The sequence below is a fragment of the Acanthochromis polyacanthus genome, chromosome 14 (genome assembly GCF_021347895.1).
Source record: "Acanthochromis polyacanthus isolate Apoly-LR-REF ecotype Palm Island chromosome 14, KAUST_Apoly_ChrSc, whole genome shotgun sequence".
Taxonomy (NCBI): domain Eukaryota; kingdom Metazoa; phylum Chordata; class Actinopteri; family Pomacentridae; genus Acanthochromis; species Acanthochromis polyacanthus.
The window spans coordinates 3,923,424-3,942,042 of NC_067126.1; the positions used below are offsets into that span (position 1 = coordinate 3,923,424).

Sequence of the window (18,619 nt, forward strand, 5' to 3'; positions counted from 1 at the left end):
TAGATTGAACCACACGGTCAGCCTACCCTCCCCATGTGCATCAGTGAGCCTTGACCTTGTTGCTGGTTAACAGCTGTTCCTTCTTTGGTAGATACTGACCACTGCAGACTGGAAACAGCCCACATAAGTTCTGGAGATGCTGTGACCCAGCAGTCTAACATCACAATTTGGCTCTCGTCAGACTCGCTCAAATCCTTAGGCTTGCCCATTGTTCCTGCTTCTAACACAACTTTGAGAACAAAATGTTCACTTGCTGCCTAATATCTCCAACCCACTAACAGGATCCCTGCATAGAGATCTATATATTTCCAGTACATGCAGAGTTACAAGCCACTTCCATGTTGTCTAAGATAAAACATATTAGCAAATGTCACCTTCATTTGAAAATTTAGCACTATTTTTCAATGGCCAGTAATTAAAAATGTGATCTCTGCTGAATCAACTGAACCTTCAAAATGGCATCTTTTTTTTTTTTTTTTTTTTGAGGTGGAAATTACAAAAATAATCAGGTGTGAAGACATTAAAGCCAGAATGTTTTACTGACCTCAGTTTTTGCTTTCAGATAACAAACAAGTAAACTCTTTGCTAAATCAGAGACGGTGTAGAAACACTGCTACCTGAAATGACTCAGACTGAGCCAATGATTAGGCCGTACTAGAACAAAAACTGAGTGACATGTGATCAAAGTAAATCCAGTAGATTTGCTGAATTGTGTCTGAACTGACATGGGTTGACACAATTCTCTCTTAGTCCTGTTGCTTTCAGTAAACAGTGGTACCGTTGGGTTTCTGTCATGAAGTGTGAGCATCTGTAGATGGCGCTCTTTTCTCTGACTGTTTATAGCTGTGATTGGTTGCCCATGCTAACTACCTGTCCGAACACTTCAAGCAGCCACTTCTGATACACAGAGTACTGTCTGTAGACACATCCATGTAACCTCCTCAACATTTCTAGTGGTGGAAGTAACAGAGCAGATTTACTCAAGTGTTGAACAATTCTAAGGTACTTGTACTCTGAATATTTTAATTCTAATTCCACAAAATTTCAATCTACTGTATTTCAGAGGAAAAATGTTTTGCTCCATTACATTGACAGCTGTACTTAGTAAATTGTGGCAGTTCAGAGCTTTAAGCATGTATTACGTTCTCATCAATGACATGAAATACAATTATTTTTTGAGTAAGCTCAGCTCTAATTCAGTCAAATAAATGACATGCTGCTTGTGTGTTAATTCATCCATAATTATCAAGTAATACAGCATGAAAATGAAACACTAACAGAGTCCATTATGGTAATGGATACTTACAGACTTACTTAATCATTTTGTTCTTTTTAAGATCTTGAAATACTTTTACTGAAGCCAGACTTGGAATGAAGAACTTCTGCTTGCTTACTTTACCTCCAGAGTTGCAGTTTTGTTTAAACTGGCTTCAGATGTATTCTATTAATGCAATTTAATCAGTCGGCTAAGATGATTAGTGAGTCGTGCACATTATGTACAATTAGTAGGCAGTCTGGATTTGCTATTACTAAACCTGCTTTAATGGATATTTTGGCCACTTGGGGGCAGCAAGAGAAGGTGTAAGCACAACAATTGCTGCAGAGTTGGATGTTAATGTGTCGTCATTTGACCCTTTGGTCATATGACATAGTGATGAGAGCAGGTTTAAGGTGTTACTAGTCGTGACTACAAGCAATGTTATTAATGTCAGTAACTGTTACTTCCTAAACTTGTCTGATAGTTGTGTCTTTCATTAAGGGTCGTCCATCCACAGACAGAAAATGAATTTGTTTAGTTAACCCTTTCTTAGTCCTGTTTAATGTCATCAGTCATTCCTATGCTCTTCTCAAAGTGTCTGCACAGTTTGAGAAGCCTTTTATAAGAAAGCATCTAAAAAAAAAACCCAAAATAAAAATAATCAGTCTCTAAATCTGTCTATCAACAAACCCTTCTTAGATTTATTTTCAGAGAGGTTGTGCAGACTGTTTCTATGTATTGTTATTGGTGAAAGAGGATCTCAAAGTAAAGCTTTTGTTGTCAGATAATATGAAGTGATAACTTGATTGACAGCGTTATGTGGAAGTAAAGGCTAACATGCTGCTGCACATGGGCTCATGCTGGAGCTCGTGCAGCTGTGCACACACACACTGTAGGTCTGAAAGTGTGCTGTTATGCATACACATCCACAGAGATGGGAAAATGTCCTGCTGGTCGAGGGACAACAGAGGTCACAGCTTCATGTGCAACCTTTCACCTTAACTGGATTGGCAGCTCTCACAATTCAACTCCTGGCTGAACCCAAAGAAGAGCTGTTTTGAAGGGGGACGCATGTCAAAATGACAACAAAGGTTATTTATTACAAAAAATGTATATTCTGACACATTTTCTTTCAAGACATATTTAAATATCATCAAGAAGAATGCTATTGATTAGCCTAGGAATGGAATGGAGCAGCCTCCAGATGCTAGGGACAAGCCAAAGAATGCTGGTTGGTAGTCTGAGGAGACAACTGGATGTGTCTCAGGAGGAGCTGGCTGGACTCAGGAGAGACAAAGAAATCACAATTAGGGAGAACAGGAGGCTACAAGATGACCTGGCCACAATGAGCAGAGAAAAGCAAACGGTACATGTGGAAATGAAGGAGGCTTTGCATGAGAAGGATGAGCTGAAGTTGAGGGTCCACTCGTACATATCTGAAGTGTCCAGAATAGAGAAACTAATGGCCTCAAAGGAGCAGTGCTAGTGCTTCTGTACTTAGCACTAATATTTATGTCTGTTTAATTATTAATCAGCAGCTGCTGATTCATTTAATATAATTAAGGATGAATTGTGTTTTTTCTTCATGAACAAATGACACAAATGATTGACTATGATCAAACCGTTTCCCTTGGAGTTTACTGAGGTAGATATTACTTTACTTTGTATTCATGAAACATGTCATTCATTGTGCCTTAACTGGTTGGTGTTTTCACCACACTGAGAGTGCTGAGTGTACGATTAAGGTCACACAGTATGCTCTGATCCTTTAGGAAAGATAACAAACTTTGTTTTTATGGTTGCAGCCAATCATGCCTGAGAAAGTGTCACACTGGAAGGTCAGAAGTCAGGTGAGATTTCACTGTATCTTGCATGAGTTGACGATTGTTGAAGGATCAATACGTAGACTGAAAATACAACAGTCAGTCACAGATTCTACTTTAACCACAAGATTTTCAATGAAAAGTTACACCTCACTGAATGTAAAGGGGAAGAGGGATCAGTCGCTGTGCCCAGTTTTGATATGTTTCTGTGCTGACATGTTATTATGAGATCAGTGTGTGAACGGGACAGTTGAGCATCAGTCTGAAGAATCAAGAGGATTTTTTTCCAAAATGTAATTTAGAAAAACAAAGAAAAAGTAGATATCTGTGGCTTGAGTAGACAGTGTACCACTTTAGTCCAGACTGACATATTTCAACATTTTTGATTCTGGGATGAGTTTGGTGAGGCTTTATTCCTGTGTGGGAAGTCCCTACTGGAGCTTTCCAGGATGGAGAACAGTGTCCTTGGCAATGCCCTAGAGGGAGTCCCAGAAGAATCAGAAGAAGAGGAGCAGCCCAGCAACTCCAAGATTGAAAGTGCCAGCAAGTCAAGTGACTTGTTGATCTTCGTGCTCTTGGACAATCACAAGACAATAGTTTGGTTATTTCATACATTACCAGACTAAGCACAACAAAGACTGTAAATAAAACACTAAACACTGACAATTTACTGATTAGTATTCAAGCATAGACACAGATGTTTATTATGATCACTGCTGTTTTTAATGATTCTTCTGCTGCATGTGAGGATGTTTAAATGTTGAGTATTTTGTGTCCTGTGGCTCCTTGATTCTGTTTTCTGTGTCCCTTTTGTTGACAAACCAACAAAACTGCTTCAGCTTCAAGCTAGTTCCATTGCCTGTTGTTTCCAAGGCCCTCAAAGCTGTATGTAAAAACAGAGCAGGGATTCAAAGAGAGTCCAGTGGCAGAAACCAGGAGCACTTGTTCTCCAGTAATGTTTCTGTTCACCTGAGTGTGCTTTGACCATCAGTGAGAGGAGAACCTGAAGTCCACAAAAACAGGACGAGGACCTACATGTTCACATGATGATGTGCAGTACGTCTCAACATGGAAAGACTGGTGTGGATAAGAACCAGAATGCCTTTTCCATTGGTAAAATATTCTGTCACACATCATCTCCGGTGATCTGAAAATAGTCTCTTTAGTGTCATAGCAGGCCATGTGTCCTACAGAAAAAGCCCTGAGAGACACAGGCATATTCTTTTGTTTGTTTGTTTTACCAGACTTAGTTTAAAAGATCCAAAAAATTCTGTAAATATGATTCTAGCGTACTGCTAGCACTTTTCTTAGCTTAGGTCACTTCCCATAAATATGGACTATTTCCACCCTGTGACAGACTGGTGACCTGTCCAGGGTGTCCCCTGCCTTCACCCAAGTCAGCTGGGATAGGCTCCAGCACCCCCCATGACCCTAGAGAGGATAAAGCGGTGTATAGAGAATGGATGGATGGACTATTTCCTTGAAAACAAAAAGACAATTCCTACCTGTAGACACCCCTACTTTATGGACACAGATGTTCTTTTGTTTATTAGTTTTAGCAAATAGCACAGGTGTTGTGAGCTTCAGAGGTGGTGGTTATCACCTTTCAACAGACACATGCCTGCTCTTTCTACCCGTTTCTTCAGCAAACACTTCTTTGGTGAGCTTTACAGATATTCATGTAAGATTTTGTTACCTTTCAACTGAGCCAGGCTCGGTGTTTCCTTCTGTTTAAGTTTTTTGCTAAGCTAACCATTTGCTAGCTGTAACATGCTATTTAGCAAGCAGAAGTTATTGGATTGTGTATTTGGTTACTGCTCAGATGTTTTTGTAGGGGGCTTTAGAAGCACTGGTCACATTTTGTTTCCTGTTGGTCAGAGTCATTCCAACTATTCTTCTGCCATTTTCAGTCTGCTCCCTAAGCTAAGCTAACTTAACCTAACTAGTTGGTTTTTTTAGCTTCTCATTAAGTGTATTCAGTGTCTTCAGGCCATCACTGACAAGGGCTTTATGGGTTTAAAACACTTCTTGTTGGGTAGCACATGTTGTCAGTGTTCCCATGTCTACAGGGGAGAATCAAAGTGTCAAACTATTCAATTATTAAAACTATTTCATAATAAGGCTTCTAAATGAGTTTGATTCTGCAAACATCCCTTCTTTCACAAAATCAATAAAATTACAATTTGGGGAATGAAAATGTGACTAATTTTGCTCATTTTAAATGTAAACACACTTAAAGGATATGAGGCTTCTTTCACAAAATGATTTCCTTCCTCACAGAGTTTCAACCTGCTTCTGTGAGTGTGCTGCTCTGATAGTTCTACTGGAGCACAGAGGCAGGTTGACATTTTTTGATTTATTTTTATGTAATTTTACATATTGGGTCTGCATGTTTTAATTGTAATGTTTGTATTTATCTGGCTGATTTGTGACTTAAGCTGCTGTTTGATCAGTGTATTTATTTGAACAGGTGCCAACTCTCACACACACACTTCAGCTTTCACCAGTCAGAGGAGGGGATCGATAATGAGGCTACAGGTGTTGGGAACTTTAAAAAGAAATGGGTAAATAAGTAACACTTTGGTATCATATATAAGGACAAAATGAAGCTAATCCCACCTTCAGAGACTGATTGTCCTACACAGGTAGTGCAGCTGATTGCATGCAGGTGAGCAGACAGCAGCCATGACTCCTTCTGTTTATCTTGAAACTAAACTGAGTGAACTCCTGCTGTCTGTTTTATTGTGAGGTCAAGGATCCTGCTGAGCCTGCCAAGCTGGAGGTCTCCTTCTCAGGCAGTAAAGAAGCTCAAAACATTCCACATATATTCTATGATTATACATGCTAGTGTGTCATATTTTTCAGCAGCTTTAACTCGTCTTTCCTGCAGCCCCTCCTGGTCCCTACTGGGTCTTGTCCACCGACTACGAGGGACACTCTCTGGTCCATGGCTGCACCCACTTGGGCCTGTTCCACATGGAGCTGTCCTGGATCCTGAGCAGGGAGCCCACTCTGTCTGAGGAGACCATGGAGCAGCTGCACAGCATCCTGTCCTCTGCTGGAGTCAGCGTGGAGAAGATGATCCCCACCAACCACCATGAGACCTACTGCAGGGCCATGAACCACAAACAAGAGATGCTTCTGTTTCAGGACTGTCAGACTGCGTTTATGGTGTCATGTTGATGATACGTTGTACCCAGTCAGTGCAGTAAAGTTGTAAAAAGAAATGCATGCTGTGCTGTATTTATCATGATATTGTGCACTTCGTTCACAAGCCTCCATGTCTTCTGGTTGTTTCCATGCCCATCAATTCATTTCATTTTCCCACCAATCAAATTTGAGTTCTTTTAGATTTGCTTCTTGCTTCCAATCTTTGAAGGGCTCTAATCTTTGTAAAAAGTCTTTCCAAGTTTATCTGAGTGTTATAGAGTCAGTCACATGAGGCATTCTCAGTACTCCAGATGTAATGTAATAAAATAATAATCACATTTATTTATGGAGGAAAAGAGGCAGTGGGAGCAAGAGAGACAATAAATGTGGAACATCCTACTTACTGAAATACACAATCTAACTGAACATCGATCATCTTTGTCCAATATTCAGACTCTAAAACAAAAATCTGTTCAACTTAAAGCACATTAAAAGCAGATACAATTAAAACAAAATAAAGCTGGGAAACTTAGAGATATTGTGCAATAACTAATAGAATATATTTTTAACCAGTCATTTAAAGAAGTGACTGGAAGCCTCAGATTCTCAGTTCGGTAACTTCAGGTTTCATTTTGGGCTTTAAAGACTGTGATGTTGATTCACTTCTTACGAGTGTACATCACCATGGTAACTGATGCTGAACATCTAACTTGCTCAGGAGCAAGTTGTGTTTAAGTAAACACATCAATGGTTAAAACACTATTTTTTGTCTACTGGGAAAAAGGCTATTTCTGTCTTCTTTTTTTAAAGGAACAGCATCTGTAGTTTCATTCTACAACCTAGAGATGTGTTCCACTAATTCAGCTGACATAACTGTAGACATGTTCATGTCTTTATGATGGAGCAGGGATATTAATAAGCCTGTTAACTTACAGATTCACGCAGTTGTTTGGTTTCTCTTTTTATGCCACAGCTGTGTTGCTTTCCTGTATTGTGTTTTAATTGGTCATCTGGTGCCAACACCGTTCCTTTCATACAAATACTCTCATAGCTTGATTTAGGAACCCTCTGTAGACTCAGCCAGTTCCTGTGTGTGATTGTGCTTCTTTGGATAACAAAGATGTCCTGGGTGTGTGTCATTTATGACTAATTCTGAGTGCAGCGCTCCTAATTACACAACATGAAAACTGTATTAAGGATAGAATTTACAAAAGGGAACAATGTATGTGCTGCAGAAATAAAACTACTGCACTGGAAAATAAATATTTTCAGTGATGAACAGCAAAGCAAGGAGAAATCACTGATATTAAACAAAAACATGCCACTTTTACCGCTACTTACAATTTCAAGTTCAGATTTAATGTTCCAAAAACAAAATGAACTTTGTTGGGTGTAAAAAACAAACAAGAAAATACAACAAGTAGAGCATTAAAAACAATGCAGGTACTTATCTTCTGAAGGCATCATCCTGCTGTTACAACACACACACACACACACACACACACACACACACACACACACACACACACACACACACACACACACACACACACACACACACACACACGTTCAATCATGGCCGTCCTCGCTAAACTCATTTAAAAATAGATTAAATGAGTACAAATGAGCTGATCATGAGAATGAATGTTCCATACAGAATGCTTTTTGTATAAACTCAGGTGACAGTTTGTTCTAGCTCAAACCAATGCAGTAAGACAGTTCTTAGAAATGTCCTCATTCAACTGTATAGTCATTTTAAGGCTGCAGTTTGTGGTTTTGTTGGACTGCACTGCATTATACAGACATTTTATTCTGTTATTAGACATAACTGGCATGAACAACAATGGCTGTGGGCAGATTACTATCAAAGGCTTCAGAACCCCTCCACAGTTAAAACCATCTACCTTTCTTTGTTCCACAACATAAAATATTAACCAAAGAGCCTCTGTAGTTCCAATATATTACAACAGAATTGCCAGTGTACACTGAATCAGTCTGTATTCCATCAGTTCACCTCAGAGACCCACAGAACAGAAACAAACACCTGCATGTCTGTTTTAAACACTGAAGTTTATTGCACTGGGACACAGTGCTTGTTTACTGGTGCATGGCGCTGCAGTACGCTTCATCCTGGTTGGTGGTGATCATCTTGTCCACACTGACTCCGATGGAAGACAGGCTGTTGTACAGTTCCTCGACGGTATCCTCAAGCAGAGTGGGCTGCCTGCTCATGACCCAGGCAAACTCCACATGGAGCACGCCGAGGTCAGTACAGCTGTAGACCAGGGAGTAGCTGTGGTAGTCGGTGGACAGGACCCAGTAAGGAGCAGGGGGAGAGTCTGGAGGTGTGAAAGGACACAAGACAAGTAAGAGAGTTTTGATCTGTGTACATGGACAGAATGTTTAGACCACCTAAAAACAATTTAAAGTGTCTGATAGTGATTCATGTAAAAATAAATGAGTGTGTACTGTCAAAGAAGGAGACCAGCAGCTTGGCAGGCTCAGAGGGGCTCTGGGACACAGCAGAGCCACTGATGCTGTTAATGCTCCCATCGGCACTAAAAGAGACAAACAGTTGAAACTGAAGCTTTTCTAGAGTTACACACACATCACCATTAGAATCTATCACATCTGACATCTTCAAGGTCAGCTTGTAAAAAGTCAAAGCTAGTCTGGGTGCCCTGCCTCATTCCCATAGACAAATGTGATGGGTCAGTTGTCCATTCTAAATGTGCTGTAGGTGTGAGTATGAGCCTCTTTGGCTGTCTGTTTGTGTTAACATCGTACTACTACTGCTAGTTTCCTTGTGACTGTCGCAGAAAGCACGTACAGCTACCAATGACATGTAGTCCTCGTACTCACAGCAGCTCCTTGTTGAGGACCCCAACGACTCCAGGGCTCTTCAGGCTGTAGGTGGCTGTGCTACACTCACCCTTCTGGAAAGTGTGGGGCAGTTTCTTGATTTCATACCATGTACCAAGATACTGCAGAGGAAACATGAGAAGTTACATAAAACATTGAGGTGGGCAAATGGACAATTTTAAATAATCTAAATATAAATGATTTTTCCACTTCAGCATTCACCCTAGCAGCATCAAAGTTCTTCTGAACAGAAGGCTTGGGACATCTTCCTGGCACAATGACCTGAGCATTCACGGCCAAAACTGACAGCAAAGTGAAGGAAAACACCTGGAGGGCATTCATTTTTCTCTGCAACCTGTAAGGAATATAAAAGGTTTTACTTTTTTAAACAGCGAAAGCATAAGTCTACATGAATTGTTTCTGTTACAAAAAGAGGTGCCAGGAAAGAACAGCAGTAAATCACAGTTGTTGCTTGTTTACCTGTTTTACTGGTAACCAGTGAAGTGCAGAGTTTTGATGGCATATTTATAGGCCTGTCAGTGGTGACGATGGACAGCCCCTCCTTCCTACAGGCGTGTCAAGTTATTCTGAGAAAGCTGTGAGATATTTGGCACCTGTTCAACATTCAGGTGTTGAGCAAATATTTTAAGGAGTCGGCCTAATAGTTATACAGTATATTATTATATTTTCTAGTTATCTCATAACACTGACAGTGGGACTTTGTGGATAAAGGTGACTGTTGTACAATGACTTTCAGAGTTTTTTCTCTGTATATCTCTATATTTATCTGATTCTCTTGTTATGTATCATTCACTGTAGTAATATACCAAAAATATACAAAATATATACATGCCAACATGCGACAATAAGACGGTGACCGTGGCATTGTGTTAGCATTCTGACATGCTCTGTATAGTATCTGTGTTCTGTTACAGTTAAGATTTCTGTTAGTTATAGCAGAAGGAATGAGAAGAAGTAAACATTTGTTTAATCCTACTCCTTTTTGGTAAATTAAGAATTTCCAGTTAAATATAGGTAATTCGCCTAAAGAAGGGTTTAATAAATTTTTTATTCATTTCAGATCATTGTTTCTTCCCACCTTATGTTCATATGTACTGTAAGTTTTATTTTGAAAATCGGATTTTGTTTTTGGGTGAGACAGGAAGTAGTGTGCTAAAGTATTGGACGTAGCTTAACATCGCTAATTCATGGACTGAGCACTGCTTCTGTTTCTCCCGTGAGGGTTGAAAATGAGAGAAAAAAACTGCTCGTCTGGCACGAAAACCAAGAAATTGTTCAGTAAATTATATAAACTGATTGAAATTCCGCTCAAGAGGTTGGAGAACCATTGAAGAAACACTTTTAATTGCCCTGGCTTCTTCTATTGAAAACCTCCTTCTTGGTCAGCTAGCTCCTGCTGGTTTCCTAATAAGTGTCTGGAAATACCACGAGGTACCATGCTAGCTACAATTAAGGCTGTGTCGCACATTTTATGTTGTTTTTGTAGAGTGCAATACTGAAAAGCATTAATTTGATGGTTTGACTTGAAAATTCATGTTAATCTGTCCTTTAACGCTAAAATCAGCACATTGTGAGACTTTTCCACTGAGAAATGCCGAGTCACTTTCCTGTGTGACTGAAGGTTAAAACCATGATCAGCAGAAAGGTAGAATGTCATTATAAGTCAGTGAAGACGGATAAAAGCAGCAAAGCTGTAATTTATGTTAAATGTGTTCATTAAAAACACTGTAATTCATTTATTTCATTAAAAATCTCAAATCCTTTGCTCTAAAGGGTTAAAAAAGAGACAATACAGATGGAAGAGTACAAGTTATTGACTTTACCTTCTAGGGTAATGTGTCCTTAATAAAGAAGTGAATTCATTGGTAAAATGTGATCATACAGTTGCACTTTGTTGTAATTTGTTCGCCAGTCTAGCCTTTTTTTAACCCTTGCCTCAGGTTAAAATTGGTCCAGCTCTCCGTTTAAAGGGTTAGATTCTATCTGCCTATTAGTATTTTCACCTAACAGGTTTCAGCAGAATAAATTAAGCTGGAATCGAGAGACACTCGCCCAGGTTCTAACTGCCTTGCATCCGAATGTCTCACCCCTCTTATCTGATAAATGCTATCCCACCAAGCAGCCTTTCTAAGTAGTAGAATTGATCTATCATACACATTCGTTATCGGTCAGCTGCTCTCTAAGGACTTGCCTGCACTTGGTGCTATTCCTGGGTTCGTTTTAGAGGTTTGGAAAGAACTAACCTCAGGGGTAATGTTTAAACACTCTCACTTTGGACTAAGTAACCTTTAAGAACCATTGGATTGAATGCACACAATCAACTTAACTTTTTACCACTATGCAGATTTCCAGTGATTTATAATAATTTCATTAGGCTTCTCTTTAAATGCAATACAGCTTTTTATTAAGCAAATCTTAGCAAGAGCACAGCATCAATTCATGATTAAAACAATTAATTATTCTTGATTATAAATGATATTAAAGTAAATAAATTGAGCGTACCTGACAATCTTCTCTAATTATTAAATTTAGGAGAGAGAGCAAACAGCATGGCCACTACCGTATCACTCGGTCTTGTCTTGCGTCTGGGAAAAGCACTCAGTTGTCCGGAGGACTCGGTACGATGTCTTCTTTGTGGACAAAAGGATCTTATCCCTCGGCAGGGGGGAGCGGAGGAGTCCTGTAAGCCAATCGTGGTCTGGCAGTTATCTTCTGGAATTGGCTGGCACGTTAGTGCTTACGCCCCAGCTGTCTTCTCCGTGGTATGGTGGTGATGGAAAACCCTCGTCTGGTCAGGCTGTAGTGGGTCACTGGGTCTCCCAGCCCCGGGGAGGGGAACAGCCCGGTGCTGTTGCCTCCTTTGCCTCTTCGGGTGTAGTCGGATCTTCCCTCTATTGGTTTCTTCTGGATAACTTCAGAACCTCTTAGGACTCTCCGTTTGGCAGAGTGTGGTCTTCGCTTGTTGAACAAAGTCAGAAAAAGACTTTGCTTCCAACGATGTCCTCCGCGATCTCTGGAGCCTAAGTCCCGCGTCGTCTTCCCGTCTCTCGGGCAAGAGAGGAAGGTGAAGATTCTTCAGAACTCCGGCCAAGTTCCCTTTGCAGCTTCTTCTCAGCAGCTCCGGCGAACAACTCCCAACAAATGTCTCTGCGTTTCCCTTTTTATACTTTCTCTCTCTCTTACAAACACATACACCGTTTTACACACAGTTCTACCTCTTGGTACGCCCATATCCTTGACTCATAGGTCTTAAGACTCAACCTTTTTCCTGTTACACACACAACAGTTGCATAGAATCATGTGTTTTACAGCAAATACATTTAACACACACTCAGTTGCTATGACAATGTTCTGCAAATAGGCCTCAGCCCATCCTGTCATCCTGTGGAAACTCCAAGTTCCTCATTTCTAAGGGGACTTCTGCCATTCTCACTTCTGCTTTCTTAAGGCCTGGACACACAAGCCTATGAGGCCTGTACGCACACACAGAGCCTAAACAAGGATTACTTCACACAGAATCACTTCTTAAATCATCCTTCTCAATCTGAACATAATAAATCATCTGAGTCATTACTTCAATCAAATCAACACTTCAAAAAATATATATGTATTTTAGCAGGCACAATCATATGGTTAACTTATAATGTTTCTTCTTAAGATCTTTATTTGTCTGCTTCAAAACCTTTGTTACCATAGGGCTGTAATGAGCCTGAGTCCTCTCTGAGACCTCAACATCTGCATCTTACTTGACACCCCCTTCTTGAGGTCACAGATAGCGACTCCAAGCGATCAGGGGAAGAGGTCAACGTCGTCTTCTGGTGCAGTGAGATCCAGCAGGTCTCCAAGCTGCATCTCAGTGTCAGTGGTGGTTACAACTTCTTCAACGATGTAGAGCTCTCCAGGTGACTGCTCCCAGCTGTCGATCACTCGCAACTCTGATAAGTCAGGAAATGCAGGTCGTTGGACGCCCTGCACCACTGCCACTGCAGGCGTCTCTGGTCGTTGGATACCCTGCACAGCAGCCACTTTGGGCATCGTGAGTTGCTCGATGGCGCGCTCGATTTCTACCAGCGCGTCTGGGACCGTCATAGTAGGCTGCGTGTCTTGGCACTCCAATATTTCAGGCGTAGATTGTACCTCCGATATCTCAGGCGGGTCGTCCGTTAGAGGTGTTGGAGGCCGTGAAGGTATGGGTGACAGCACCGGAGGTAGCTGACATTCTGCTTCCATCACTGGGAGTGGCATCTCCAGTATTTCACTGAGTTCCTGGCTGTAGTTCCACTGGACCTCCGTTTCTTGTGGTGGAGGCTCAGTCTGCGTGCCTTGGGACCGTCCAACCGTCTTCTTTGACGGAGTAGGGGGCCTCTCAACTACTGGCATCGCTGCTTCGATCGGAGTTATAGGTAACTCGGGTAATTTCCATGGTTTCCCTATGGCGACACATCTTCCGTCTGCAACATGGGTTGTGGAGACGCCTTCTCCAGTTGGAAGTTTCCAGAATCTAACATAAACTGGGAGGTAATACCCAGTCGGACTTTCTTGACACCATTCTTCAGGCTTGGTGTGATATGCGACCATCGAGCTGCCCATCGGCATGGCCGTGGTTTGTATGCTGATGTGGTGTCCCAGGACAACATTAGGGAGGTAAGCTTCAGGTTTCTTACAATAAATGCCTTGTGCTGTGGTAACAGGGAAGGCTTCCTTGTAACAGATCTCACACCAAAAGGTAGGTGAGACATCCCAGAGGCATTTCTTTTCTTCAATTGTACCCCCACATTTAATGCAGGCTGCACTCATCTGGAATTTAAGCAGACATAGAAACTCTTGATTTCATTTAATATATATATAAATATTCATAGCGTAGCAAGCTAGCGAGCAAAACAGGGCATGGTGTTGCTTCTTATTCTGCCCTGTCATCTCTTTTGGCGCGCCTTTGTGCCATTCTGCTTCTCCAAGGGGATTGCAGGACCACTGGTGGTGTGCGTCCTGGACTTTTTGCTTCTCCTTCTTTCCGAGGAAAGAGGGCTCCGTACAACATGAACCAAACTACTCCAACTACCCCTCTATCTATCAGCAGCCAATACATAACTGCCATAATGCCCCAGCCTACGCCCCAGAGAGTAATGGCGCCGAGCTTGAGCAGCCAACGCCCTCTTCCTCTTTCTTGCAGCGCCATTGCTAGTGTGACTAGATATGCTAACAGCAGCACCACTAGCAACCCTTCGTAGGCGACGCTGATCCATCTCAGGGGGCTGTAGAACAGGGCGGCGAAATCCAATATCGCCCAGGAGATCACACCTGCTCCCTTAAGCAGGCCAACTCGGGTGGTGTCAATCCTGGCTCGTCCCTGGATGTAGGTCATGAACAGGGACAGGGTATTCAGGCCACACCGTCGATAGACGTTGACTAGGGCTTCTTTAGTGAGCCCCAGGATCAGGGTAGCGATTCTCAGTGGCTGGTCCAGGGCCCATGCCCCGGTGCAGCAATGGATGATCCAAGTGGCTTCAATAGCCCAAAACTCCATGCATTCTCTGAAGCTGGCTTTGTCGCAAAGCAAAGTGCAGTCACTTACATTGAATCGAGTGCTGTTGTTATCCATGGTTCTTCTTTTCTGTTGTAGGGTGTGGTCACTTCTCAATCTGTCCTTGGTTTAGCTGTGGCTGGTTCAGGCTCAGCAAGTAAAATGGCTGAGGCGCGTCCGTGTTCCTCCTCTTATACTGTAGTCCACGCCTCCTTCCGGAGGAGGGACTGCTTAGCCTCCTCCTTCGCGCCTGCGTGGTCGTTCTTCTGGCAGGAAATGAAGGCCGCTCCAATTCCTCCCTTGATGACTGCGTAGATTATGACCATTATGATGATTATTACCAAAATCATCAGCAAATATGGCCATAACCAGGTGAACAAACTCTTGATCCACCCTCCTACCACCGAAGCTCCTTCTTCGATGGTCTCAACCACAGTTTCTAAGGCTGTCTCGAACGTTCCTTGTACCGTCAAGGTGGCTCTCTCCCACCAGGTGCATTCATGCTCCTTTCTTCCTTGACCACAATGCATCCAATGCTCTTCTGGTGAATGGCAGGTCCCGTTGTTGTAGATTCTGTTGGGGCCCAACCACTCGAACCCTCTGGTTTCTTTACCTTCACAAAGGCTCTTTCTGAAGGCGTGTCCTTCTGCTATGGCGACAGTTGGATCTGCTACGTGTGGAATGATCTTTCCGTTTACTTCTTTTCTGTTCATCATCTCATGACCCAGAATAGCTTTAGCACACCCCACTCCCTCAGGAATGTCTCTTCTCCATTTTCCACTCTTCTTAACCCATTTCACCTCCAACCCATAGGTCGCGTAGTCATCTCCATAGTGGCTTTGGCAGAGGTCTTCCCATCCTGGAACCCCCTGGCAATGTTGTCTGGCTAGGCCGATGGTACATGTCGTGTTGGCTCTGTCACACACCATGCTCCATGGCCTTGGACTCACGTAGGGCTCAGGTTTGCTCCATACACCAGGCCAAATGTCTTTTTCTTTGGAATAGACTGTAGCCAAATATTGGTACTTTACCCAGTAGTTGTTGGTCTCACTCAAGCATGGAACTACCCACTCTAGGACTTCTTGCTTCTGCAGGCCCCACCAGGTAGAGGATTCACTCCTGGTGTGTCCTTCACTCCAGGCCTGTAGAATACCTTTAACTGTGTTGTTGGCCGTCAGTCCGCTGCAGTTGTAGGTCCATGTACCATAGTATCTGTTCCATTCTTGCCATAATGGGCATCTGGGCGAGGCACCGTTACTCACATACTCTTCTCCGTCCAGTGCTTCAACTACTTTCTTCACTACACATTGATCAATCTTCTGGAAATCCCCTCTTGGAACCCCCATCAGTTCTGGTGGCGTAGGCAGCTTCTGCACGTACATGTCAGTTTCTGTTGGTCCTGCCAGGCCCTGGCCAGTCCTCGCATAACCCTTCGGGAATGCTCCTCTAAAGTGCTTTACTGGAACTATCCATAACCAGGGCAATGTGTTATTGAGCCAATCCTCATGATGGGCCCGTGGTTCAGCTCCATACATGCCTTTTGTTACGTAGAACATCAGGTGTGTAGCTGGTGTTATTACCAGATAATTCTGTGTTTTACAGTTTGCGAGCATGTTCCAGTAGCAGGGATCTAAGGCTAAGAACTTATCTGCTACACAAGCCTTGATTATTTCCCAATAGCGGTTCTGGCGATGGTTTCTTCTTGGCTTGTACTGGGCCCAGCAGCTTCATCACTTCTGGTAGGGCCGTCTGGTTTGTATCATTCCCCCAAGCTTGTAGCTTTGGTAGGAATAGGTTTCTGGACTGCGCTTCTCCGCAGGTCTGGTTAAACCTCTTCGTTGAGGTGTAACTAATCTCTGTATAGGCTTCTGCCCATGGTTCTTCTCCAAGAACATACAGTATAGTTAGGACTGATACACATCCCACTATAACTGCTAAAACTCTAATCGCTAGACATATCCAAATCCATTTACCGTTCCGTGGTCGTTGTCGTGGTTGTGAATGCCGTTCATCCATGTCGAATTCTTCATCTAGGCCCATAAACTTTCTGCTTTTTGGGGACATTTTGCGCCCCCTTATCTTCTTTTGGTGCTTCTGTAGATTCTTCTTCTGGTGGTTTGGGGAAGATAGCCTTCAGTTCTTCATAGCGTTCCCTCTCTTCATCTCCACAAACTCTTCCTTCAAGTAACCTTGTGTAGATGGGAAGCCGGTACTTATCAAGCCGTGGGTCCATCCCTCGCCACACCCATCTCCATGACGTAATGATCAGCCTATCTGGCCTCGGTAGGGGCCCTTGAGCAATTCTTGAGTATTGATCAAAAGGTCTCAACCTTTAACCCTCTCCGGGCCACTTCGTAGGGGGAATCTGATGAATAGTAATACCGATGTTCATTCCAAGCTCTGGCGTTGCGTGGTCCTGATTCTCGACTTTGCAGCAACTCGGCGTTACAGCGGGTGGCCTTCTGGAGTCACTAGTTCCACCAACTTTGCCTTTCGTTCATGGTAGTACCACTCTCCTCTTCCCTCACTCACTATAGGCCTTTCTACTGTTCTAGGAAACATTTGTCTCCCATCCAGATTCGTAGGGACTTTTTTCTCTTGGACTATCATTCGCAGTGGAAGGCTCCAGTTCTCTAGAACATACCTGTTAGGGTCGTCCATGCGTTTTCTCAGCTTCCTGTACATGTAGGGGTTGGATGTCCAGACCACTAATTCTCCCACACTGATCTCAACATATTCTCCCTGCCATGGGTCGGCATAGTTGGGTCCCCAAGTCAGCTTGATGCTCGTCCTTCCCCAGGGAATACAGGCTACATTCAGGATCCAGGGGCCTGCGACCGGGCAGGTTGGCACTGGCTGGTCCTTCCATCTACCCCTTGATTCTTCGTATCTTTTCTGCCTTTCCTGGAGTTCTTTTCCTTTCACTATGCACAGAGTACACACTTTAATTGACCCGGTTCGGTCATTGTCTGGATCTCTAGAATACTCGTAGTTGGTACAAAAATAATTCAGTGTGCCACACTCGTTGTTGGTGTATTCAAAATCTCTTTTGGACGATCCAAATATATCTTTCCATTAATCTCTTGTATACATGGTCGCCCCGTATACCTATCATTACACAGATATGGTCGACGTGGCATTATTTACAAGATGAGGCTTAATCTTACTGTCGGCTAGGATCGGAATCCCTTCTCTTTTTGTTGTTCCTCCGTCCTGAGTCTTCTCCTGATCCACCTGCGTGCCGCTTCTTGGTACAAGGTTTCAGGATCTGAACTGGTTTATCCTCAGGTTCTGTCTCGGGTGAGATAGTGAAGAGGGGCTTCAGTGCTCGTGCCAGCTCCGCTTCTTCATCTCGTGTGACCCTTCCTTTGAGTAACTCCGTGTAGATAGGAGCAGGGTATTTGTCAATCTCTGGGTCCAGCCCTCTCCACACCCATTTCCATGACGTCACGATCAACCGATCTGGCCTTGGCAATGGTCCTTCAGCAATTTGTGCGAACAATCCTTCATTCATTTGCACTCCTCTTCGGGCCTCCTCAAAAGGGGTGTCTTCTGGGTGGTCTTCTGCCCTTCCGTTATCCCTTTTGGCATTTCTTCTGCCCGATTCTCGATCTGCAATAGCTCAGCATATAGTGGCCGGGTCTCCTGGTGCCACCAGCTCCATCACCTTTGCTTTTCGGTCATGGTAGAACCAGCTTCCTCGCCCAGGGGTATATAAGAGGATTTTCCACTGTTCTTGGAAGGCAGGTATCCTCCATTCTGCCTTGGTGGATTTCTATTTCTTGGGTGATTGTTCGCAGGGGAAGACTTCGATTTCAAGGAGATAACAGCTAGGATTCACTATCCGATATCTCATCTTCCTATTCATATAAGGGCTAGAGGTCCAGATTACCCTCCTTCCTATACTGATCTCACAGTTACTCACCCTGCCCATGGGTCAGCGTAGTTAGGCCCCCATGTCAGTTTGATTTCTGTCGACCCCGT

General features: G+C 43.0%; 1 protein-coding gene across 1 annotated transcript; it reads right to left on the reverse strand.

Moving 5' to 3' along the window:
• Positions 1-7,955: 7,955 nt before the first annotated feature.
• apoda.2 (apolipoprotein Da, duplicate 2) lies at positions 7,956-9,435 on the reverse strand. The gene is made up of 4 exons (XM_022223207.2): positions 9,316-9,435; positions 9,094-9,215; positions 8,701-8,789; positions 7,956-8,570 (listed from the first exon to the last, which is right to left on the reverse strand). Exons 1-4 carry the CDS (start codon positions 9,433-9,435, stop codon positions 8,329-8,331), a joined length of 573 nt encoding a protein of 190 aa, XP_022078899.1. The 3' UTR covers positions 7,956-8,328.
• Positions 9,436-18,619: the final 9,184 nt, after the last annotated feature.